Source organism: Tiliqua scincoides, chromosome 1 (genome assembly GCF_035046505.1).
Source record: "Tiliqua scincoides isolate rTilSci1 chromosome 1, rTilSci1.hap2, whole genome shotgun sequence".
Taxonomy (NCBI): domain Eukaryota; kingdom Metazoa; phylum Chordata; class Lepidosauria; order Squamata; family Scincidae; genus Tiliqua; species Tiliqua scincoides.
The window spans coordinates 11,107,134-11,133,510 of NC_089821.1; the positions used below are offsets into that span (position 1 = coordinate 11,107,134).

A 26,377-nucleotide genomic window follows, 5' to 3' on the forward strand; every position below is an offset into this window, starting at 1 on the left:
GTGCCATGACCCAAACAAACAAACAAACAAACAAACAAACAAACAAACAAACAAACAAACAAACAAACAAACAAACAAACTAGGGACCCCACCATCGATCATGGACCTCTCCCAGGACCCTATTTACTCATCTCCCTCCCTGCCATCGCCCACTCTCTACCCCCCGCAATGCTCTCCGAGCACCATTCATTACAACCAAATATTCTTATTTGAGAGAGAAGAAAAAGTTACCATGAAGTCTGGCACCAGTTAATGCTATTTTAGCAAAATTGCTAAGAATCTGAGCAGGACTGGGACACAAGAACCTGATAGCTGTAGGGGTACACCAGATGCCTTCTTCTTTATCTGGTGGTGCTCTAGTCCAGTAGTCTTCAACCTTTTTCATTTCCGTAAGTTGCTGCAACCCCACAACTGAGGTTTTGTGACTCCATTGGGGTCCTGACCCCAAGGTTGAAGAACACTGATATATGCAATAATAGTCCAGAAGAGTTTAAAGATTTGAATGGGGACATAAACTCACAGATGACATGAACATTTTTTTTACATACTTTGAGCCGACTAGCATCTAAATAACAGCTTTACATTAAGATTTCACATTTTAGCATAAAGTTGACGGGGACCTGACTACTGTGTTATCTGGTTTACTGCATTTTTTAAATGAAAATTCCATTGGTTCAGCAATGCTTTTTCACATTGATAAACCACAATCCCATACTCAGGATCTTTTAACACTTAAATCATCCCTAATCCGTGTTTAGCAATCCTGAGAATGCACTCTTGCTTAAGAAATAATGACTTGCAAGATCAGACAAAAGCCTACCTGGCCTATAATTCTTTTGCATGAATCCTAGCAAACCAACAGGCAGTAGGTGGTACAGAGGCCAAGGTGTGTCTTCTCTCAGCCCTGATCAAGAGAATCAAAGTCTTCACCAACTAGTTGGCAACCTTCAGTCTCAAAAGACTATGGTATCGCGCTCTGAATGGTGGTTCTGGAACCGCGTCTAGTGTGGCTGAAAAGGCCGATTCGGGAGTGACAATCCCTTCCACACTAGGAGCAAGTGTAGTCTGTCCCTAGTGTGTCTCCCTGGCTACGGGCCTTCCTTCTTTGCCTCAGTCTGTTGGCCAAGTGTCTGGGAAGGGGCTGCAGCTCAGTGGGAATGCATCTGTTTTACTTGCAGATGGTCCTGGTCAGTGGTGTATCTAGACAGGCGCATACTTTCACTAAGTTTTGCAGGGTGTCTCACTGCAGTGTCCAAGGGCCCCTCCCCCTCCCCTTCAGATTCAGGCGTATGCCTCTGCTTGCACTGCCTGGAATGGCTCTGAAGGGGAGGGGCCACTTGCACACTGTGGTGAGGTTCCCTGCAAAACTTAGTGCTTGGCATCCCCTCCACTTACACCACTGGTCCTGGTTTCAATCCCTCATATGGCCAGGTAGGGCTGCAGAAGACCCTGGAAAGTTCGAGGTGGTTAATTGTAGACAGCCAAAGGCAGTTTCATATGTTCAAATTACTATATGAAGAATACAGACCTGGATCCACAGAAACTTAACGCACACTGCCATCCAGGAGCACTTTATAAGATGGCTATTGTAGGATGTTAAAGGATGATAAAGCCCTTTGATGATCAAATCTCAACCTTTGCTCCTTTTAAAGTATACGATGTTTTTGCCATCAGAGCTGGTTTACAAGAGCCACCAGAAACGTATCAGAGAGCTACATGAGGTAGGAGCTGAAATTATTCACTTTCCTGATCTTGATAGTTCCCATTTCCTCTTTTGTACTGTGATGATACTAGACACTACACCAATGGTTGTTAAAATGGACAGTCCATAAATCTCTCACCACCCGATGAGGGCCTGATGGCAGGAAATATTCATTTTCCTCCCACAGTTTTTCCACTGAACCCTCAAACATGAAGATAATTTATAGAGTCAGATTAGTATGACGCAAACAAAGAAAAAGACTTGAATTGTCCTGGGAAATGTATCCCAATTTGGTATCAATTGCCTCTCATACAGCATCATTTGATAAATGCTTGAGGCAAACAGAACAGCAGCAGATCTAGTCAGGCCCATAGTTCATCTAGCCCAGAGTCCTGTTAGATGGGGATGCTTTCAGTTGTTTTTTTCAACATATGATACCCGAAGAGATAAACAATCCCCAATTACTAATGGCAGTTTTGGCTCAGAATCAAGCTGCTGACATTGCACTGCTCCAATGGAAAACTACATTTCCCACTAGGGCCTTCTGTCCTTCTGTCCTTCCAGGCACTGAAGAAAGGGAGAGACTGCTTTCCTTCTCCATTCCTGAGATCAGAGGACTCTCTCTCAACAAGTTGAGTTACTGGAAGGCCTTTACTGGGAGAGGGGGCTAGGAGATTTTAGTCAAGTTGAAAACTAGATTTTAATCCAAGCTGAATTAGACTTCTTGTGTTCATAATGCTTGCTCGATACAAGGGTATCTGCAAGAGGGATCTGAAGGCCTTAGGAGTGGACCTCAACAGGTGGGAAACCCTGGCCTCTGAGCGACCCGCTTGGAGGCAGGCTGTGCAGCATGGCCTTTCCCAGTTTGAAGAGACACTTGGCCAACAGACTGAGGCAAAGAGGCAAAGAAGGAAGGCCCATAGCCAGGGAGACAGACCAGGGACAGACTGCACTTGCTCCCAGTGTGGAAGGGATTGCCACTCCCGAATTGGCCTTTTCAGCCACACTAGACGCTGTTCCAGAACCACCATTCAGAGCGCGATACCACAGTCTTTCGAGACTGAAGGTTGCCAACAAATGCTTGCTCACCTCTTCTTTAAGGTGACATAAGCCCTGGCTTAATGAATTTCACTAGTATCTATGTTTGGGCTGGTTCATATTCCATGCCCAAATATTGGTTCCACGAGCATACACGAGTCTGGGGGTTATGGAATGAGCAGGAGAATGCTGTTTGATAAAGAGGAGCCTCAATCTCAGGAACTGGGAACAACTGCAGGTACATTACAACTCTACACGATAGCAATCCCGCATGCTCCCTAGGTAAGCATGTGGGGACCACCTTACATATGGAACAAGTTTCAGGAACTCAACTGATGAGCTAATCCCCTTCGGAGCTGAGACTTACTATTGGTCATTAGCAGGTCATGGGGCACAGGTCAGTTGCATGTGAATGGATATTTTCTTCTGTGAGCTTAAAATCAGCTCTCTGTTAATTTCACACAATCTAGCCACAGTGTGACACTTTTACATTTCAGGGATTTCAACTGGAACGTAAAGTTCACATTATTGCTGGTGCAAGTCCGCATTGATCTGTGTAGGTGAATCAGGCCCAGGAAGCTAGTTTGGATATGGTACACGCTGGTGCCACTAATTCCACCTCCTCCTGGGTCCATTCCACCTACCTCGACTCCAGTTGCCATCCGGTTCAACCTTTCCCTGCTCCATTCAACCCCCTCTCTACCCTCCCCCCCACCAGTGCTGGGTGCCGTAAACATGCCGAAAGCATGTTTACGGCACCAGTGAGTAAGGAAGGAGCACTGGTCTGAGCCCACACCAGTCAGATGCTGGGCCTTGTGCCCAGCAGGAAGAGGATGTCCCACCACCGGGGGTAAGTGCAACTGCTGGGTGGTGGTGTGGCCTCTGAGGGGCAGGGGAGGTGGAATGAGGGCAGGGTGGTGGAAGGAACTAGGCAGGAGGGGGTGCGACTGGCAGAGTTCTACTCTGCGGTATCCTGAGCTCTGGGTTGGTCTGGCTGTAAATCCACTGTTTTTAAAAGGGACAGTGTAACCCTACTGGGGCTACAATCTGATGCACACTTTTCTGGGAAGAAGCCCCGTACAAAATGGGAGCTACTTTTAAATAGATATGCATAGGATTGTGCTGTGAGTTGAACTGAGCTGCAAGTGACTCAGCTGGGACTTACTTCCCATTCAAGGCATTACTCATTAATAATTTTTGAAGCTTCAGTTGAAACAGAGGAAAGGGGAAGAATCCTCAAGAATGCAGTTTGTTTAAACCATGAAATCTGACCATATGTAGGGGGGGAATCTGTTCAAAAGGAGAATTAGGATCACTCATCACAGTGCAAAGAAGGTCACAAATACACTAAAGAAGAAAGGTTGCCAGCACCAGCGGCAACATTAACAAGCTTTTAAAAACTGTAGCGTATTGCTGCACCATGTGGGAAAAGCTCAAAATTATGAAACGAACAGCGAAAAAAAACCTAGTTCTGTGTTATAAAACAAATCATTATCTATTAGCTACTAAAGAAAACAAGCAATTGAGTTTTCAATGCAAAATGAAAGAAAGGAACTAGCTAATTCAGCTAATTCAAGTCTGGGAGTTTTGCAAAAGACAAGAACTGGGACTCCTGGAAAAAACATGGTGATTTCTTAATTATACAAAGTAACTATGAACCTATAAAAGTTAAAAACACCATTTTAAAACAAATGTACCTCTCTCTGTAAAATAATAATTTTCACCTTTATAGAAACACATACAGCTGTGCCCAGGGTTACGAAAAAAAATTCTGCTTACTTAACCCCATGGCCTCCTTTCATTCTCAACATAGGAGGAGGAAAGAATAGGAATTAAGGCATGAAGTGATCCGATACCCAGGGACTGCTTATTAGGCACAGACGGCTTCCTTGCTGGAGCAGCAACCAGTAGAACGGACCTTAAATCAACAAGTGCTATTAAGCGCTTGTTGGCACTCTATACTATCACCACCATATTAAATTCCATCAGGATGAACGGACATGTGGGACGTGTAAAGGGTACCCACTGCACTCTTTTTAAAAAGTATTACTACCCTGTTGAGCCTGTTGTGCATTTACAGAATGATAAATTTATGAAGAGTTAGGCTGCAACAGACAATAGCTTCTTATGTTACAAATGCCACGTTTGGTTTGAATAGTTTGACACGACATTGGAACCAACAAACGATGGCTTGTGTTTGCCCTCAAAACCATGGTTGAAAGCCACAGTTTGAAAATGGTTTGCAATTGTGGTTTCAAACTGTGGCTTTGGAGAACGAGCACAAGTATAGTTTGTCGGTTCAAAAGAAATGGAAATGATGGTTTCCCTGAAAATCAGGAAATAATTAATTGTGTATGGAGGGAACACACAAATCCAAAGCTCTGATAAGAAATGGCAAAAATGTGAACTAATCATTAATGTGAACTAATCATAATTTGAGGGACATGCAAAAGATATCAGCAATATTATGTTGCACATTCTTGTTTTGAAATGTTAATAATTTGTTGCATTGACTTTTGAGGATGAGCAATAAAAAATAGGTTTCAGAATGAAGACTTCTGGAGTTATTAGACTGCAGTCTTATCCTTGCATCTTACAAGTTTGCAGTCTTATCCTTGCAATAGAAGTACCTTTGTAGCAACTGGAATTTCCATAACAGCTGAGTAACAAATGGATATTTATCATGTAACACTGGTGGTTTGAAAAAACCCCCAATGCTTCTTCACTATATGCATATACAAATCAGGACTGACTGGATAAAAGGTCACTGTGTATTAAAAATAGGCCCCTAAAGTTGTGGTGTAAATCCAAGAACCTGCTTAATTGGGGTTGTGGTTTGAATTGCAAATGTGTTAGTTAATCATATATAATGTTTACATCTTTGTGTACCATTGGATTCCTATATACTATGCAGATGTTGATGGTGGGGTAAAAAAAAAAACCCAGTTCTGTTACATAGGCAGCTAATTTATTTTCACGGTAGGTTAAGTGTAGGGCAGTATGGTTAAAGTGTTTCCTCTTCTAAAATGTCTGATAAAAATCTAATTAGATTTCTACACTTTTCTTACATTAGAAGTCAAGTAGTTTTCAGACAAAACAAACTCTTGCAGCCTAACCTATTACTTGGCTAAGGCTACTATATTAGCTCTCTTTTTCCTACCCTGTTATGAGTTGTTTCAATGTCCTTTGAATAACCTCAGAATAGCCGAGATGTACAAAACATAAATGCGGATAAACAACAAAAAAAATCCTCATGCTGGCCACGAGACTGCATTAATGTTAAACATTTGATTATTCACAGGCAGTCTGTTTCTAAAATAGCCATTCATTTTTGCTGGGGTTTTATTTTCTAAACCCCAAATTGCAAGCAATATTACTAGGCTACTTGATGTGGCTTGGGCTACACTTGGTGACAGAACAAAATGTAACCACAACTGGTAACTAAAAACCTTCAGAATTTCGGCATCAACACACATTCAGGAACCTATCGAGTACTGTGAGAGATACTAAATAGCTCGCTCCACATAAAATCCCATTGGTGCAATATTTGCTTACCGGGGTAAATAAAAAGATGTCAGAAACTGTTTATAATACTGTCACTATATTTCCTATTGGAAATAACAGTTGAACACAAACAATTTAGCTGAATTGAAATAGTACTAATGTCTTCTCATATTAATCTTGCCTGTTAAAATGCGAAATAAGGAATCATTAAATTTGATGATTGCATTGTGCAGTGCGCACAGTGGTTTTTGACAGTGTTCAGTTGTAAAATGACTTCTGGCTGCATGTGCAGCATGCTGCTGCTGGCTGTTTTGTACATGCTACCACTCCTGACAGCATTGCAGGAGGCCCGCTGCTGGACTGGCAAAGGTAGGTCTGTCAGCAGCAAGGGCAGAATGGGGTGGAGAGGAACAAGGGTGTTCCTGTGAGGGGCGGAGGGTGGGGAGTTAGGCAGACTGGGGGCAGGATCAGCAGCACTAGATTGCGCAGATATCCTAACCCCTTCCATCTCCCATGCCCGCTGCTGTCACACACCTCGGACTTACACATGCTAAAAAGCAGGCGTATCTAAGGAGTGCCATGGGGAACAAAAGTTGACGTACCCTGAGATCCTTCCAACTTCTCCCCTCCCACAGATGCAGTGCATGCAGTATTTGTGCTGCTGCCTCAATGGGGATTTCAATAGACTTGGGCTGTTTTGGCTGTAGTCCCAAGCACACTTACCTGGGAGCAAGCCCCATTGATTACAATGAGACTTACTTCTCAGTAAACATGCATCAGGTGGGCTGCTTGTCACCAAAAACTATTGCTGGGGGTTCGGTTTGACTCTGCAGAATCAAGAGGTAAAGTTTTGAACTGTACTATTTGAAGCTGTAGAGGAGGAAATCGCATACTGGGTTTAAATGCTTCCCCCTCTACAATGTTCCCTGACTATGACTGAGAAATAAGCACTTCAGCCTTTTTCTTGACATTTCTATGGCTGGAGAGGAGTATTCCAATATGCAAATTCTCTCCCCTTCTCAAAAATACCAGGATGAAATGGAGCTAACCAACAAAGGCTTTACCACTAGATTTTGCCAATGTATAAACTGGTTCCCCTTATCATATTCCATTGAGGTTATTAAAAAGTATGATTACACTAAAATACAGCTTGGGAAAATAATTGTTATTCAAGACATAATTATTGTTTCTCTGTTTTCTGAACGCCTTGCTTCCTGGAAATGTGGTTGGTGAACTGTCAGTCATACTTGGTTAAATAACAACCTCTGAAGGATCATGGCTTTCCAAGACATTTAAAAATGATAAAAACAACTAGTTGATCATTCAGATTTGGATACTTGATGTCAGCAACTCAGTGTCTTGATGAATCAGCCACATTTTAAGCTGAGAATAAGCCAGATCTTTAAAAGGTTAAAAGTAACCCAATAATTAGAAATTAAACAGAAGCCTCGCCAGTGGTGTTGCTAAGGCAGGGTTGGGGGGTACAGAGCCTCAGGCACCACACCTTGAGGCACTGGCGTAGCTAGAGGGGGGGCGGCACACTAAGTTTTGCAGGGAGACTCCCTGCAGCATGCAAGTGGCCTCTCCCCCTCCCTTTGGAAGCCATTCACCTGCGTCCCCCCCCCCGCCCACATGGCTCCCAAGGGGAGGGGAAGAGCCACTTGCACGCTGCGGTGAGGCTAAACGGAGGTGAATGGCTCCAAAGGGGAGGGAGAGGAACCGCTTGCATGCTGCAGGGAGGCTCCCTGCAAAACTTAATGAGCTGCCCCCCTCTAGCTACGCCAGTGCCTTGAGGGGTGTCAAGCCAGGCACTTGAGTGATTGTGTGCCACTCTAAGCAGCTGATGGTTTTTTCACCTTTTTTTTTCTTGAAAGAGAAAAAAAAAGTGAAAAAGCCATTGACCACAGTGTATACAGGATTGCAGCAGCGTGCAACCGCTCAGAGTATCACGTAACCCGGACGTGATTGGCATCACATCACACGTCATCACACCACTTAAATTACTTCTGGATGCACCCCTGAGATCAGGGAAAAACTGTTCTCTTATCTTGAGGAGGCTTCTGTGACTGCCGTCCAATTCAGGATGCAGCACGTGCCCCGTTGACATGGCTGCATCAGTGCTGGAAAGCTGGATAGGACTGAGCACAAAATGGTTTACATAGAAATAAATCAATAAATGGCTCTTTTCTATACATAACCAGCAAAAAAACAAACAAACAAAAAAATGAAGGTTCCTTTTCTCTTTCACTGTGGCTGATTGAGCCACAAGACAGTTGTTCAAAGTTGATTTTGATTATATGCTGAAGTAGATGTGACAAATTGCACCTCTTGGCTGCTTCCAGAGGAGCAGTAACATCACATCTGTTTGCACAGAAGAGTTGTTGTCTTGTTAGGCCCATCCATGTTGCATCAACTGTCCTGAGAACTTGTCCTGTTCAATATTCTCTGCTGTCACTTCTAGCTTTTGTCATTGGGAAGTAACTTATTAAAATTACTCTTTCCAATCCTTGTGATATTAAGAACATAAGAACAGCCCCACTGGATCAGGCCATAGGCCCATCTAGTCCAACTTCCTGTATCTCACAGTGGCCCACCAAATGTCCCAGAGAGCACACAAGACAACAAGAGACCTGCATCTTGGTGCCCTCCCTTGCATCTGGCATTCTGACATAGCCCATTTCTAAAATAAGGAGGTTGCACATACACATCATGTCTTGTAACCTGTAATGGATTTTTCTTCCAGAAATTTGTCCAATCCCCTTTTAAAGGCATCTAGGCCAGATGCCGTCACCACATCCTGTGGCAAGGAGTTCCACAGACTAACCACATGCTGAGTAAAGAAATATTTTCATATGTTATGTGGTTAATTTCATTATTCACTGATTTCAGTATCTGCAGGGGGGTTGGGAATGGTCCCCGCAGATACCAGGATCAGACTCTACTGGGAGTACAGTGACAGAAGTGTCCACTCCAATGTAGGCCGGGGGCTGAGGTCCCCCCATACTCATTTACTAAAAATTGTTGTAATGATGAATTTGATCAATGTCATCCATGCCTTCAATTACACAGATATCCTGTTGATTCCATCTGCTTATTCCTCTGAACAGAAACTAAATCTGGCTGCTTCAAAATCTCAATCTGCATGAGATGTATCAAGGACTATCGGTATAAACACTCATATTCAACATACAGGGTGACCCAAAAGTAGGTGGATAGTAAATGATAACATTTATTCCACCTATTGTCCACCTACTTTTGGGTCACCCTGTATGTTAGATAAGGAACTAAAAAATGAAAAAGAAAATCAAGAGATCTCAATTTCAAAGAAAGAAGCACCAATACACATCTTACAGCTCAGTCCTATGCATGTCTACTCAGAAGTAAGTCCCTTGGTGTTCAGTGAGATTTACTCCCAGGAAAGGGTGGATAGGATTGCAGCCTTAATATTGGGGCATCTGGAAACAAAAGTCACATGAAATACAGCAGTGCAGGACCAGAAGCACTTATCGCTTCATATTTTAACAGAATGCTGTAACAAAACTGTGATGTTTATTCTGTAAAGTTTGTCTGTGTATTTAATGAAGAATCCAACTTTTATTTAGAAAAAAATACCAAACTCAGAGTTGAAGCTCTTTTTTTTTTTTTTTAAAGGGGGTTTTAACAAAAACTAATAAAATCAGGAGACTGTGGGAGAAGCCCGGCATGGAGTTTGATGTCCACAGCAGGACACTAAGAAGTGGCGCTGTAAATCCAGCGTGTGGAACTTCAACACTGTGCTAAGTGTGGCCCGAATCTCACGGGCGTCCCTTTGATGCAAGTGTAGTATATTAACTGGAAAAAAAGCGTTCACTTTTATTTGTCTGTCCTGTCTGCAACAGCAATATCGCCTCATTTAGGGTAGTCCGACATGGAAATGCAAGGAGAAGCAATCTGTTACAAATTAGCACAGCTCCCCTTTCATTTTACTGGCTAGTAATTGGAAGGGGTTAAGAAAGTGTAATTTATCAGATTATATGTGTTTATCTTTTTGTGGGGACAGCATCCCTTTGGTGAATTTTCCTTGGCACCCTGAGGGAATAATCTTTCCTTGATGTCCAGTTGATCTAAAAGAAAACAATGACGCCTGTGAAATATGGGAGAATAATTTGTTAAGTTTGAAAAGGAACAGTTTCCCAGACCTCTAAAATGGTATTAATGACTTTATTAGAACCTTACCTTTCTTTGGAAATGTTTTTGCTCTCTCGTTTCCAAATGGCCTTTAAGTCCCTGCAGAACTCATGCCACACCGTGAAAACGTAGTTTGGCGTGGTCTCCTTCTCACCAGGCTTTGGCTTTATCCCAAAATATTCCACCACGCCTTCAAAGCTACAATGTGGGGGGAAAGAAAAGATGGTCAGCGCACTGAGCCCACTAGGGAGGCCCAGTTTTCCCTCAGGGCAGATTTCTGGCTCGGTAGCCTAGGTTGGCAATTAACCTGAACCTGCGGTAACTGGGAAACTATGCTAGCAAAGGAGAGCGCATGAGATGAAACTGCCACAGTTGATCATTTTCTGCAAGAAAAATAATGTGGCCGTTTGGTGGAGATGTACATGAGACACAGTATAAATGTATATGAAGAGATCTAGAGGGTGGGTATTTTCCAGGTTATTTCTAATTTTAAGGTATGTATTATTTCACAGAATTTCACATTAATTAAACTTACTACTTTACAGTTGCCTTACGCTAAATAAATAAATAAACTACTTTACAGTGCAAGTCTAGCCATGCCTACTCAGAAGTCCCACTGTATTCGATGGGGCCTACTCCCAGGAAAGTGTATACAGGATTGCAGCCTTAAGCCAAACCCTATTCCAGATTGGGCTGTCGGAGGGAGGGGTGCTTCCGCTGTCATAAAATGGTTGCCGATGTAAAATGGAAGCGCTCAAACGGTGGCCATTTTGGAAGGGCTGCCTGTTCATTGCTGGACCTTGTTGTGACCGCTGCAGCTGGTAGAGCAGTGGCCAGAGCAGGGGGAGGACAAAACTGGGCAGGGAGGTGGTGATGAGAGGTAAAAATTGGGCAGGGAGAGGGGAAGTACAGGGGGCAAGGAGGCTGCAGGAGGGGATGGATCTGGCGACTATGGTGTTTGTCAGATCCTATCCTCTCTGCCCTGTGCACATGCCAGATCCTATCCCCTCAGTCAGCAGCTTCCCTGCCCCCTTTCTCTCCAAAGGCAAAGGGGGCAGGGTGGCTGCCAACAGCGGGGACAGGATTTGACAAACACCATTGCTGCCAGATCCACCCCCTCCTGCAGCCTCTTTGCCCCATTCCTCCCCCTTCCCACCCAGTTTTTCGCCTCCCACCCACCCCCACTGCTGCCTTACCTGATCTGGTATACATGATGTGAACCAGTGACACCTGAGGAGTGCTGCTGCCTCTTGTGTCAGTGCTCCCAAGAAACAGCACCGTGCACTTCATCAGCAGCCATTTTACAACAGCGGATCTTGCTTCCGCTGTCACAAATTGCTTCGCAGCACAGTTCAATCCTAGACAGGATTTGGCTGTCAACTTTTTGTGGCGGAAAAAGGAAACTACAACATCCAAAAAGGCCTCAGTCATGTTAAAATTATAGGCACCATTATACATGGCACCATAATTAGAGTTAATGGCTTGCTTGGCTAGAAAGATTCTGTTTCACAGAGTTTGTTCCTATTTAAAAACGATGGAAGCATTTGTATTTATCTGAAAACAAGGCATCATTTTTTCACTGAATGATATTTAATACATTCAGCTATATTTAAGGAAATAACTGTACAGTAAATATAATCCACATTCAAAGAAACTGGAATGCTTACCATTTTTGTACAATCTCCAAATGGTTCTCCTCTGTCTTATGTTCTTCTACAGCTACAAGGAAAAGGACATTTTTATTATTTTAGAAATTTAACCAGAAGTTTAAAAAGCACACGCATTTCTAACACTGAAATGTGCTAGCCAGAGTATTACAGTGTAAAATTTCTACAGTGCAACTGTGAAGGAAGAGCAGCAAAAAGAGTGTATGCCCTCACCCCAGATCAGCGTCTTGAAAATGCGTGAATTGCAACACCACGCAAGATATGTTTGTGCAAAAAAGTTATAGGTTCAACTGGAAGCACATGCAGTACTAGGGGTACTAATTATGAGAAGAGTGCTGTCTAGGGTGTCTTAGCAGAAAATTATTGTTCATGTTATGTCATGAAAGCATTTCACTTACAGGGAGGGCATGCACAATCAGTGATTCCCTTGCTCTCCGCATGACTCTTGCATGCTGAAAAAACAGCAGATACCTTCAAGAGGTAGGTAGCTTTTCTCGTAGGCTCATCATGGACTCCTGCTGTGTGGACTGAATACTTGTTGCTACATGTAATGTGATGCTACATGTGATGTAACAGCAACTGTTACCCTGCACATGCCTGATCTTGTCTGGTCTCGGAAGCTAAGCAGGGTCAGGCCTGGTTAGTACTGGGATGGGAGACTGCCTGGGAATACCGGGTGCTGTAGGCTTATACCATAGTCTTTCGAGACTGAAGGTTGCCAACCAATGATGTTAACATGAAGGATAAGGAAATATCAGGATGGGATGAAGTCGCTTGTTCATGAAAGCCTATTCTACCGCCCAGTTCCAAAAAAAACTTCTGGGTGCTCTCATCACTATAGATGCTTTCCTTCCAATACACAATCCCAAAGGGGAGTGTTCTAAGAACCACTTGCACTTCACTCACAAGAGCTGGTACTTGGATGGGAGACTGCCTGGGAATACCGGGTGCTGTAGGCTTATAACATAGTCTTTCGAGACTGAAGGTTGCCAACCATTTGTACAATTTTTAGCCATTTGTCCCTCCTGTAGCCGCCCCTTATGTCTGATACCAAGGAGCAGGGTTTTTTTTGGGGTGGTGGTGGTGGTGGTGGTGGTGGTGGTGCTCTGTCATAGGAAGGAAGGAGTGGGGAGAAAGATAGCTTGCATGAATGTCCCTGAGGATATTACCCAAATTTTCCAGTTACTTCAGAACTTTTGGTTTATCCCTTTAAGCCTTAATTCACAAGATCTTAATTTAAAAACCAATAAACAAGAAACATTTAAAACAAATCAAAAGACACACACACACACACACACACACACACACACACACACACACACACACACACACAAGGAGCTCAAAATAATCTGGTTTCATTTAATCAATTTCATATTAAATAGATAATTAAATAAATGCCGCTCGATAGTTCAGCTTTTCATCCTGATATTAACAGTGACTCTTCTTATTTTAATACTTCTTATTTTATTTAATAACAGTATCTTTCTGGTAATTGTAATGCAGGTTTTAGACACATTCTGGATCTCTCTGCTCTATCCATGTGACCGGGGAAAAATGTATCTATATCTTTAAGTACAAAATAACCATGAAAACATGGGCTGCAGCTTACAAAGTCAGAAACACAGGAACTGAGTTGTAAAATTGATTCTACCATATTTTACAATTACAGAGTTTTGGTAAAATTCTATACTGGAAATATGGGAGTATTTTTTTTTTTTTAAACCCTGGGTTGTAGTTGCAGCAATTTTGATCAGCTTAAATACAGCTTTGGACATTACAGCATGCAAAGGGAGAGGAAATGCAAATACCGTGCTAGTTCTTGCTTTAATGTTTCCTTTAAACTAGCCTCAGAATACAGGAGCGATGCATGGGCCCCCAATTTAGCTATTATACAATTGGCATTGAAAAAAGGACTAGTATTTAAACTTCTACTTCTCCCAGACCTGGCCTATGCAGAAGTAATACCTGTTGTGGTACCCTAATTCCCCTCCTTTTATTGCAAACTTCTGCCACTCCTCTGCTGACACCTCCTTGACCTCACCCGCCATTTCAAAACAGGCTGAGCTCCAAGCATGCTCATCCAACCTGTTTAAAGAAGAAGCTGGGGTGGAGAGGCAATGACAGTGTAGCATTCCCACCCCTTACCTCCACCTCCTCCTTGTTCCATCTGGCCACATCAAACAAACAGAAGACTGAATGCTCCATCTAGCGTTCTTTGCTTGATGTGGCCTGGTGGAACTAGGATGCTCCCTGCATGCTCTGCCCAGCCTGTTTGTTTGAAGAACTGGTAGGGTGGGAATAAAGAGAAGGCAGAGATAAAAGTGGTCACACAGATTCCTTCTTGCCTGCTCAGCCAATTCTTCAATCCAAGAGACAGGCTTTGCTAAGTTTACTTGTTTGCTGAAGTGACCAGGCAGGCAAGAAGGAAGTGGCCAAGGCAGAATGGTTCTGTTTTGATTCCTTTCCCGGAAGGGAGGCAGTCAGTACAGGGTCACTACTGCCCCCGTTGCTTCTTTCTCTGCGTTTGCAGCTATAGTATAGGTGGGACCTCAGTATCCACTGATTCGGCATATACTGATTTAACTCACCCCATGCTGTAACATTAAAAGCAATTGTAAGAATTAGAGCAAATTAAAAAAAAAAAATCCCAAACAGGCCAAAAGGAGATCACTCGGTAACAAATTTTAACAATGCAATGCAGCGGTGCAGCTAGAGGGAATGCAAAGCACGAAGTTTTGCAGGGAGCCTCACCGCAGCATGCAAGAGGCCCCTCCCCTTCAGAGCCATTCCGGGAGGTGGGAGCAAAACGGAGGCATACGCCTCGCTTTGAAGGAGGGGGAGAGGGGCCCCTTGCACGCTGCAGTGAGGCTCCCTGCCAACCTTAGTGCTTTGCACCCTCTTTAGCTACGCCACTGATGTAATGTTTTATTTGTATAGTACCACCATATAATCTGCTTTCAAACCAGCTTTCCTTTGTTCTGTTTAAGAAACTATTGTGACATAATAGCTTGACTATGCAAGTGACATGAATATATATATTTTGGCACCTGGGTCTGTCCCCTACCCCGGAGAGCTTTTGGGTAGTCTTAACATTTTTCAAGTTCATGATACATGAAACACATTATACAAAGCTCAAGTACTCTTGACATTAATGCAAAAAGACAAAAAATACATTGATTATATTTATACATTCCACCCACAGAACAAATTCAAGTGTTTATTATTGGAGGTAATACAAGGAAACTAAGACATTATGTTTTGTTTAAAAGATGGATAACGTTGTCTATAAATTTGTCAAAAAAGTGTTGAAGGTTAGTTTACTAGACCATTATGGCAGTGAGACTAGCTGGGTCAGATAACATGTATTCATTCTTTAAAAAAAATAATTTTCAAATATAAATAGCAATCGTCTTCCCAAAATTAGTTTTTGAAAGGACAATTGTTTTATTTAAAGGAAGGCTGTGCTCAGAAGATGGAACCCAATCTTTTACATTTTGTTTGTAATTTATATATCTGTTAGAAAAGCATACCAAATTATACTAGGGCTAAAAATAGATTCTGCATGTCTCAAAATTCAGATTCTGCTATGATTCATATTTCTCTAAGCAGCCACCGCAAGAATAAAATTTTGCAAATACAATTATCATGGTCGTGGATTAAAACTGTATGGTTACCATGCAACTCCACTGACATTAATCAATCACTCCTTCCCACTTGTGCTTACGGATAGTAAATAACTTTTAAAGCACATTATCGCTTAACATAACAGAAACTTATGCTTTTCATTTGCTTGTATTTCAAAATAGAACTTTGTTGATGAATCCTTCTGAGATAGCTCAACGAACCCAAACAGTTTAGGAAACTGGAAAATTAGTTTTAATCCCTTTCAAACAGAACACGTTTAAAGCCAATCTGTTCTGCATTTGGGAAAATAAACCACGCAAAGGAGTACAAGTACAGCCTTATACTGTAAGAAGTAGAACAAAAATATGAAGATAGGCACATTCTCAGTGATGGGTAATACGTTCAAAAGTATGATGAATGACCGTCAATAGCAACAGGAAACAGGCCTTCTCTAAAACAAGAGATTGCTGTAAATACACAACTAACAAGTAAATTGGATGACACAGCCTGATTTGTGGAAAAAAGGATAATTGGGGGGGGGCAAAGTAACTAATTTTGGAAAAGGTTATGAAAGTGGCGGCTTGAAAAGTTTTAGAAGATAAAAACCACAGCACTACCTCCTCCTGCGGGATGCTAACAATGATTTATGAAGCTTTGTAAAGATTGGTTTCACATGATCAGGTAAAAATATAGGGATGCAAGATGTCTAGCAGCCCCACAGGTCAAAAAATATTCCACCTCTAGTTTTCCAGAACATTTACGAAGGCTCGCTTTCATTTTCCTTGTACTTCCCCTCCCTCATTAGAGCATTCTCTTCTTACAAAGTGAGCCACTTCTGGTGGTCGGGCGCAGAGGCTCATTGTAAAAAGCACAGCAGGATAGTGGCAAAGCTGAGATTAATTCTCCATAGATTTATATAGACTTTTTCTCACTGTTAATTGCTTTGTACCATTTCAAAGGTGCTTATGTTGCCTTTTTATTGCTGCTTACTGACTTTATTCTGGCATATGGTACTTGGCGCCATGTCACAAAATGAACATTTCATACCAGAATGAAAATTGGATATTTGACAGTTTCTGACAGAGAGTTCCGAGCAAAGACGTTGAGAGACAAGATTTATAGCACATTTTATATGGAACACATCTGTTTCTTTGCCCATTCTAAAATATTGTGTGCATTTTTTTAAAAAAAACTGAAGCTAAAACAATGAATAAAGAACGTAGATTAAAAGCATGAATGAAAAAAAAATATAGTCAAGAGAATGAATCACAGTTTATTTATGAAAAGGTATTAGTTAGAAGAATGGTTGCTTTTTGACAGCTTTCATTTTAACAGTAACAGAGGAGGAGAAACCAGTATCCAAGAAACAATCCAAGATTAGAAATGGTTTGTAGCAGGATTAATATCAATAAACTTGCCAGCCTCTTTGTGAACTGCAGTTTAATACACAAAACTAGTTCATCAACAACCAATTCTCCTGACTGAAAATCATAAATAACATTATGAATAATGTTATCCATATCACGATAATGTGAGATCATTAGAGGGGTTTGTTTCTAATGAGTGAGTTAGGATCACAGTCTAAGCACGCAATCCAGACCCGTATTTGGGCCGGCGCAAGTCCCTTGTGCCAGCCCAGGAGGGTCGCAAACATGCCATAAGGCACATTTACACTTCCTCGAGAGAAAGCCAGACTGGTGCTCTGAGAAGCGCCGGCCTGTGGAGGCTGACATCGGTTTCCGCGCCAGCTTCCTCTCGTATGCTTGCATCAGCCTAGCTGGGCCAACGCAAGCACAGAAGGTAGGCGGGGGAGGCAGGGAAGAGGTAGGAGGTAGGTGTTCCTGGGCAGTGGGAGGGTGGATGGTGGGAGGCCCCAGGGGCAGGCGGGCAGGGAGTGGGAAGCGGGGCTGGGATCCGGCAGTTATGCCAGATTCCAACCCCCATTCCCAGGGAGAATGGAGCGACTTCAAGTGGCTTAAAGCTGCTCTGCTCTCCTTGGACTTGTGCCACCTCAAGAGGTGGCGCAAGTCTGAGGAGACCTATAGGAGCCAGCAGCCCTTACCCGGAGATAAGGGGAAATATTTCCCTTTACCTCTGGCTGAGCTGCTTATGGCCACAATCCTGCGCTGCATACAGTGGAAGCCTCCTGCTTGCCTGTTCCAGCGCAGGATAGGATTGCACCCCAAGTCTTATGAGAATACAATGGGCTTACAACCCAATCCTATTCCCGGCAGCTCTGCCAGGTAAAGCAGCACCAAAATGGCTGCACCTGCATCTAGCGGCAGTGCCAGGGCTGCCGGAGGCCTCCTCAGGGGAAGGGAACTTTCATCCCCTTCCCCCCAAGTAAGGGCACATGAACCACAAAGGTTCTTCTTCATTCTGAACCAGTTGGAGGAGCTCTGTGTTGGGTTTTTCAGCCTGACATGGAGTACAGAATATAGCGGAGCCCTGCGGCGGTCCCATCCCATTCCCGCCCTGATTCCTCCTCCTACCCACCCTCCCCCGACCCCCAACACCTTCCACCCTCTTGGCCCTCACCTCTGTCTGGAGCTCTGGCCATGTTCCAGGTGAGGTTAGTCTGGCTCTGAACTCAGCACCGACTGGTGCAGGGGCAGTGCCCGCATTGACTCCTCACAAGAGATCGTGGATGTGCCTTACAGCATGTTTGCAACACCCAGAGCCTCAGCGCTAGTGCCGAGGCATGTTAGGATTGGGCCCTTACTTCTGTATAAAATAAATCACCTTTAGCGATCATTCATTAAAAGGGATGAGCAATTGCTACAACTTCCTTCAAAGCACAGGAATTATACTCATCCAATTGTACTGGATTTGTTATCCTCAGAAATACTCTCTTCACACTGCAAATAAGAAGATCCCAGTCTTCCCAGTGACTGTGGTGCAGTTACGGGAATTTGATCTGGAAACACCACAGAGGACCTCAAACCCAAGTCTGCCTAATAATTCGTAAGACCAGAACTGAAGCAAGCTAAACTGAAGGTTCTTACTGAAAAAAAGAGAGGTGCCTTGCTCAGAATTTACATATTTAAAAACCAATCATCTGACACTGAGCTGGAGGAAATATTTGGTTGGATCAGAGGTCAAGGCTATGCAGGTCAACAGTACTAACTGTCTAAGAACAGATCAAAATATTCAAAAGTCTAAAAGCCTGGGTAAATGAAAAGCTCTTTGCCTAACTCCATACCAGGAGAGCTTCTTTGGGGTAAGACTTCCTGAGATGCAGCATGACTACTGCTTACCACCCACTTCACCTCAGAAAACATGGGTACCCAGAGAAGACCCTCATAAGGCCTGTGTGTGGGAGAAAATCCTTTACATAACCAAGGTCTCATAGGGCTCTAAAGATTAATATGAGCACTTTGTACTGTGCTCAGACACAGACAGACAACCAAAGAAGTGATGAGATGTGTTCCCCTTGACTAACGTATGTATTATTTATTATTATTAACAGTAATTATATACCGCTTTTCAACAAAAAAAGTTCACAAAGTGGTTTACAGAGAAAAATCAAATGGCTCCCTGTCCCAAAAGGGCTCACAATCTAAAAAGATGCAAAAGAACACCAGCAGACAGTCACTAGAAAAGACACTGCCGGGGTGAGCCTATTTCTCCACTGCAGTCAACAATACTCTGGGTAAATAAATATTCCTGTTGAAGAAGAAATCTCAATATCATTAGCTGCTCCGAACAATCATAATTTTGCTATTGAGGGCAGCCTGTCTTGTCCTACCCCTGGCATCTTCTAACATTTTTCCAGTTGCCTCCAGCTGTCGCTAGTTGTGGCCACGGAAAGGAAGAGAAAAATGCCTGTGTACGGGGCAATGAAAATCAGGATTGCAATGACTATTTTCAAGAAAAGAAATTTGAGAAACATGGAAATTATTGTTTTGAAACCACAAAACAAACATGTTTCACTACACACATATGCAAAAAACCGAAACACCGAAGAATTATGAAGCATTCCTCTCACTGCTTGTTTTTACCAACATCCACTCATTTAAAAAACTGCAGCATATTGTATTTTGGGAATGTTCCTAACATTCAACCAGGAGTTACTTCCCAGATAATTTCTTTACAAGTCGGAGCAGCTGGTCTTAGATACGCAAGCATGTTCTGCCTCTTCTGTAACAAATTATACAAAGTAATTTTTTGTTTTCGTACGTGGAGGTTATGTGTGAATATCATATGGGAGGCAGATCTTAGTAGATCAGATGTTCAAAATATAGAACTTAGGAGTAAACAACAGTCATGGCATGGGAAAGTTTTCAGAAAGAGCTCCGCTTATAAATGATAGTTCATTTAAGCCTCCCGGAAAGTTATGAATATCTTTACTTATTCCTTTTGTCAAAAAGCAGTAGGGTTTCTAGCACTGGTCATCTTAGGAATTTTACACATGATAAAATATGCACTGTCCTGGCACACCAACAGATTCCTTCCCCCCCCCCCCCCAGTGCACCCCATAACAATGTACCACTCTTGATTCTTGAACAAATTTTAATGGAGAATAAGTGGCCTGCACCAGAATTGTAAGTGCAAGACATATAACATAATTGCTGCAGGGTTATATCCTTCCTGCAGGGGTAAATTTGCCATTTAAAAAGAATTCAGATAAGATGTAAGCTCCAGCACCTGAGAGAGGGGGCACATAACCTTTTTAAAAAACAATGCAACACAGGAAGGGAATAGCCTTGCTGGTTTTTAGAACTGGTTCCATTCTTGTGTGGTAAAGTAGGGATAAGCTCAACAAGTAAAAAACTTAAAAGACTACAAAATTGATTACTGCAAAAGAATCACGTTCAGCTATATTTTTAAAGTGCTCTTTGAAAGTCATATGCTCCTTCTCCTTTGTGAATATATGTATTTCCAGTAATGCTGCATGCACGTATTCTTCACTTATGCTGCCAACAGGCTATCACCCCATCACCCTTTCAATTTTGTGCATGTAGATACTGAGCTACTGCTGATGGATCAGAATTTGCACAATTATACTACTAAAGAGTAGCTGGGTTCTATTTAATCCTTTGGAAAAACTCAACGTCTCTCATTTCTTATTCTATTCCATCAATCCTCATTTCTACTATCTCTCTTTTTAACTTCAAATAAAAATAAATTTGAATTAATTTCCATCCTTGACTCTTATCCAGCAGATCTACATCTTCCCATTTTCATATATACATGAAATAATTTTTCAGTTCCTAAGGGCTCAGTCCTATTCAACTTTCCAGTGCCGATGCAGCCACAATGTAGCCCCAAGGTAAGGGAACAGACATTCCCTTACCTTGAGGAGGCCTCTGTGACTGTCCCACCCCAAACAGGATGCAGTGCACATTCCATTGGCAAGGCTGCATCAGCACTGGAATGCTAGATAGGACAGGGCCCTTAATTTGGTACCTTTATTCGTTTGTGCTTCTATCTTATTCTGTATTCATATTATTCCATAGGAGATATTACCAAGTCTTTCCGTGTCTTGAAGGCACAACTTCAGATCATCAGGTGAACATCATAAACGAAGGTCTTATAAGCAAAAGGTATAATAGGAAGAAACCACCAAAAGCATGTCAGGCTGTATGCTGACACTCTAAGCACCTAATTTTAAAGAACCATGGGAAGCAACATAATCCTTGCTAAGAGAATTATCAGCACAGCAGAAAAACAATTTCTTTGCATTTATGTTCACAAAATAGATCGACTAGAGAGGCCAACCACATCTGATCACTCTTTTCAAGTAAGGTTGTCAATCAGTAGGTATTTTATCTGCCCATTCAATATTTTGGACTGTGAAATAATTTGCTGAATTATTATTTTGAGTCACAGAGAGTCTCACTTTATCTCCTTATCCCACCACGACCAAACCTGCCAGGTTCTGCCTCTTGAATCTACTGCTGGCTCTGCTCTAGAACTAGCTGTTAAAAACACTAACTGCCTATTTATCCTAGTTTCAAAAGATAAATCTAAAAGAATTACTACAAATATCATTTAGTATCATTTTTACATAGCACCATACAACATAGCAGAAATTCTGCCAAAATGAATGTGAATCTAAAAGTCAATGGAGGAAACAGATAGAAGGACATTGCAGCTATAATTCCTTCTAACATCTCATCTGGAGGTCCCATATCTATCAGCTCAGCAAGAAAACTGGAGCAATCACAGAGAAGGCAGAGGTTCCTGCAAACTTGGAGGGTCTCTTCACCCCCAGATATTGCAGGAAAAAAAAATATTTGTTTGTAAATTAAGAGAGAAAGAGAAGTCATCCAACCTCAAAATGAACTGAACATGATGAGTGGTTCTCCAAGTGCTACAATATGTAGCGGATAGCTGAATGTTAGTTGAAGAAGAGAGAGAGATGAATGCCATGAGGTTAAAAACTTCTTTTCCTGTACTATATGGGGTGTCAGATGGTGGGAAAGGATAAACACCATCACTTTTCTTTCCACTTGCTATAAAGCACTAAAATGCTTTGGTTTCAGGCTTGCAAATGGAGCCCTGTAGGGCCATATAGCCCAAAAAGGAAGGTTTCAGGAGGGTGGGAAAGGACTTCTCCATCCTCTACAAGCCTTGAACATTGCCCAAGCTGCCTAGACTCTTGATCAAAAATATTTTTAGATCTGGGAATACACTACAACATTTATTTGTGGCCCCCAATTGTTTTACAGTAATGCACAATACAATACAATTTGGATACAATACACCCAGCCAAATTAATGCAAGTTGAGTTATCCCTTATCTGAAATGCTTGGGATCAGAAGTATTTTGGATTTTTTGTTTTCAGATTTTGGAAAATTTGCATATACATAATGAGATAGCATGGGGATGGGTCTTGGCAAAATTGTGGGGAACCTGCCGTTAACGTGTCTGGCTTGCACACATGCCATTTTATTATCCTTTGTGGGTGTGCTTGTGTGGGGGAATCTGGGCATGTGTGGAAAAGATACATTACAGCTGAAGGGGACTGGGAGGGACTTTTTCTCCTTGGGGATGCTGAAGAAACTGTCTGCTATGTGCCTGCATTTGGACTGTAACCTGTCACATGAGGTTAGGTGTGGAATTTTCCACTTGTGACATCATACTGGCACTCAAAATGTTTCAGATTTCACAGCATTTAGGAGTTCATACTGGAGATGATCAACCTGTACCGGAAATGTCTGAATAATGAAAATCTCTTCAGGTAAAATACAGATCCTTACAAGTCTATGGTGAAATAGTACAACACTGTGAAATATTACATTATAAGTGGGAAGCTGTGGGGAGTTCTTTATTTCTGGGTCAACACATCATTTGAAGACAAACCCCTGAAAAAGAAAAGTCCAATTTGTGGATAATCACTGCAAAACTTCTCGAAGCTAAAGTGGTTCAAAAATGAGTACCTGTGAAAAGAACCTCTGAGAAACCATTTCAATGGACTATCAACATACACATTTCTAGGCATAAGGTTAATAATAGCTGGAGGCAAGAATCTGTAGGACAACTGAATAATTAGAAGTGAGTTATCATTTTCAGATTTGATCACTGTTGAAGTCAGGATAACTAATCAGACTCCACAGACTCCACTTCAGCATGTCAAGTCCTATTGCTCTTATCAAAACATAAATGTTATACACTAAAAAAGGTTATTTGCTGAAACAAGCGCTGGAAAACCTTTATCAAATAAGAGTTAGTTGTTTTCCATATGTTTTTTGTTTGTTTTTTAAGGTCGCCTAATTTGACCAGAAGGCTAGCATAGAGAATTTAGTGGAAGGCAATATATATCAAAGTGTGAGAGACTGCTGGTGTTAATGTGCACATATACACAGCGCTTTCTCAAACTCACTTACTGCTGGAGCCATAAATATAAACTGCTAATTAAATGAGATGAAAAGACCACCAGAACAGACATACCAAGGACTCACAGTCCTACTGTGGAAGGCTTTTCTTGCAGGAACCCTGCTACGTTTATGGGAAAGTTGAATAAATGTATTATATTTTCTGGAAACGTATCATTAGTGAGTTGCTGCACTCTGTGATGAAAAGAGTTCTAAACACCCGTAAAGAATGTTGAACATAATCTACCATATTCAGATTCACAAATGCCCGATTACGATCTCCTTCTAAATAGGAAGAATCATTTAAAACTGTTACTACTACTACTACTAGTAGTAGTATTCTGCTTTTCACCAAAAAAAAGTTCACAAAGCTGTTTACAGAAAAAAATCAAACAATGGGCAGCCTACAGGTGGCTGAAGTACCAGGTGCAGTGGCTCCAAAGGGCCAGAATGCAGGATACTACTGCATCCTGTGGCACTGCAGCCACTGCTGGAGGTCTCCTCAAGGGGAGGGGACTTTTGTCCCCTTCTCCCTGGAAAATCCCCAAGTCCTGAAATGGGGCTTCTCAAGTCTGCACCAGCTATTTTACCAGAGCAGACTTTAGGAACAATGTGTTGCGCCTTTTGGTCTGACACAAAATTCAGGATCTGGCAAAGCAGAGCTCTGTTGGTTCCTCTCCACCCTGCCCTTCTCCACCCTCTCTTCGCCGTGTTCTGCCCACTGCCCATCTTCCCCCCAAACTACTTACCTTTGGTTGGTGCTGCTGGAGTGCCGGCTGGCCTTCTGTGCAGCACTGAGGCTCAGCGTCGACTGGCCCTGGCCCAATGCCAGCGGCCCCTCCTCTCCAGGTGCAGCAGACATGCCTTACGGCATCTTTGTGACACCCAGTGCCAGCGCTGCTACTAAACTGGTCCCCAAATGGCTTCCTGTCCCAAAAGGGCTCACAATGTAAAAAGATGCAGAACACCAGCAAACAGCCTCTAGAAAAGACACTATGATAGGGTGAACAGGGACAGTTACTTTCCCCCTGCTAATTATAAGAGGAGTTCCCCTTTGTCCAGTTACAATTTATGATTTCTGAAATTCAAAATAATTTGAATTTGAGAAATCATAAATATGGAGATATCCATTCTGGTGCGGCAACCAGCTCTGGTTTACAGAAATAATACTGAATTGTAAATATAACCTCTCACAAAGTCAAACTGAGTCACCCTGTGTATGTGAGTTCTCAGACGTTTGGTACTAAATTGCTTAAGACTTTTTAAAGAAATATTGCCCTTTTGGGAATATCAATTTCCTTGAATAATCACCAAAGCTTTCCTTTCCTTTAGGAGGGTCTCAAATAACTGCCATGACAATACTAGATCTGTGATCTTAAATGTGCCTCATGATACCCCAAAGTTCAATTCCGAAAAAAGTGAGCAAGCATACCTTGTATTCACTACAATAGGATTTAACCAAACACCACATACTCTGGGTGATTAAAATGGAAAATGTGGTTCAATGAAATACAGTGTAAAGTACATAAGAACATAAGAACAGCCAAACTGGATCAGGCCATAGGCCTATCTACTCCAGCTTCCTGTTATCTCACAGCGGCCCACCAAATGCGCCAGGGAGCATACCAGATAACAAGAGACCTCATTCTGGCGCCCTCCCTTGCATCTGGCATTCTGACATAGCCCATTTCTAAAATTAGGAGGTTGCGAATACACATCATGGCTTGTACCCGTAATGGAATTATCCTCCAGAAACTTGTCCAATCCCCTTTTAAAGGCATCCAGGCTGGATGCCATCACCACATCCTGTAATCACCACACCACAGACCAACCACACGCTGAGTAAAGAAATATTTTCTTTTGTCTGTCCTAACCCTCCCAACACTCAATTTTAGTGATGTCCCCTGGTTCTGGTGTTATGTGAGAGTGTAAAGAGCATCTCTCTATCCACTCTGTCCATCCCCTGCATAATTTTGTATGTCTCAATCATGTCCCCCCTCATGTCCCCCCTCTTTTCTAGGCTGAAGAGGCCCAAACGCCATAGCCTTTCCTCATAAGGAAGGTGCCCCAGCCCAGTAATCATCTTAGTCGCTCCCTTTTGCACCTTTTCCATTTCCACTATGTCTTTTTTGAGATGCGCATTGGGGCAAAACTCTGTACACATACAAACATACATACACATACATACACATACACATACATACATATACAAGTGATGCGCATTGGGGCAAAACTCAATACACATCTACACTGATGAAGTCTCAAACTGGTATTGATAAACCCAGAAAGAGATCTTTTGGTCATGGTCAATGGCTCAATGGAAATACCAATGCTGGAGGTTATTAGGAAAGGGAATGAAATTAAACAGCTTGAATTGTAATGTTATATAATGTTGTGGGGGCAGATGCATTTGGAACAGTGTGTAAGTCCTGGACAGCCCATCTCAATAAAAGGTGGTACAGAACTGGAACAAAAGAACATAAGAAGAGCTCTGCTGGATCAGGCCAAAGGCCCATCTAGTCCAGCTTCCTGTATCTCACAGTGGCCCACCAAATGCTTCAGGGACCACACAAGACACAACCTGCATCCTAGTGTCCTCCCTACATCTGACATTCTGAGGTAGCCTACTTCTAAAATCAGGAACTTGCACATGCCTGCCATCACTTGTAGTCTGTGACAGACTCTTCTTTCAGAAATGTGTCCAATCCCTCTTAAAGGCATTTAGGCCAGATATCATCACCACTTCCTGTGGCAAGGAGTTCCATAGACTAATTACATGCTGGGTAAAGAAATTTTTTTTTTGTCTGTCCTCACTCTTCCAACACTCAATTTGAGTGGACGTTCACCTGGTTCTG

General features: G+C 42.4%; 1 protein-coding gene across 1 annotated transcript in view; it reads right to left on the minus strand.

Annotated features, from left to right (window-relative positions):
• The window catches only part of FMN1 (formin 1), a 144,794-nt gene that overhangs the window by 6,186 nt on the left and 112,231 nt on the right, over nt 1–26,377 (minus strand). The window contains exons 15-16 of the mRNA XM_066612303.1: nt 12,079–12,130; nt 10,460–10,609 (exon numbers count right to left, since the gene is read on the minus strand). Coding sequence (XP_066468400.1) covers nt 10,460–10,609; nt 12,079–12,130 — 202 coding nt within the window. The remainder of the gene's footprint in view (nt 1–10,459; nt 10,610–12,078; nt 12,131–26,377) is intronic.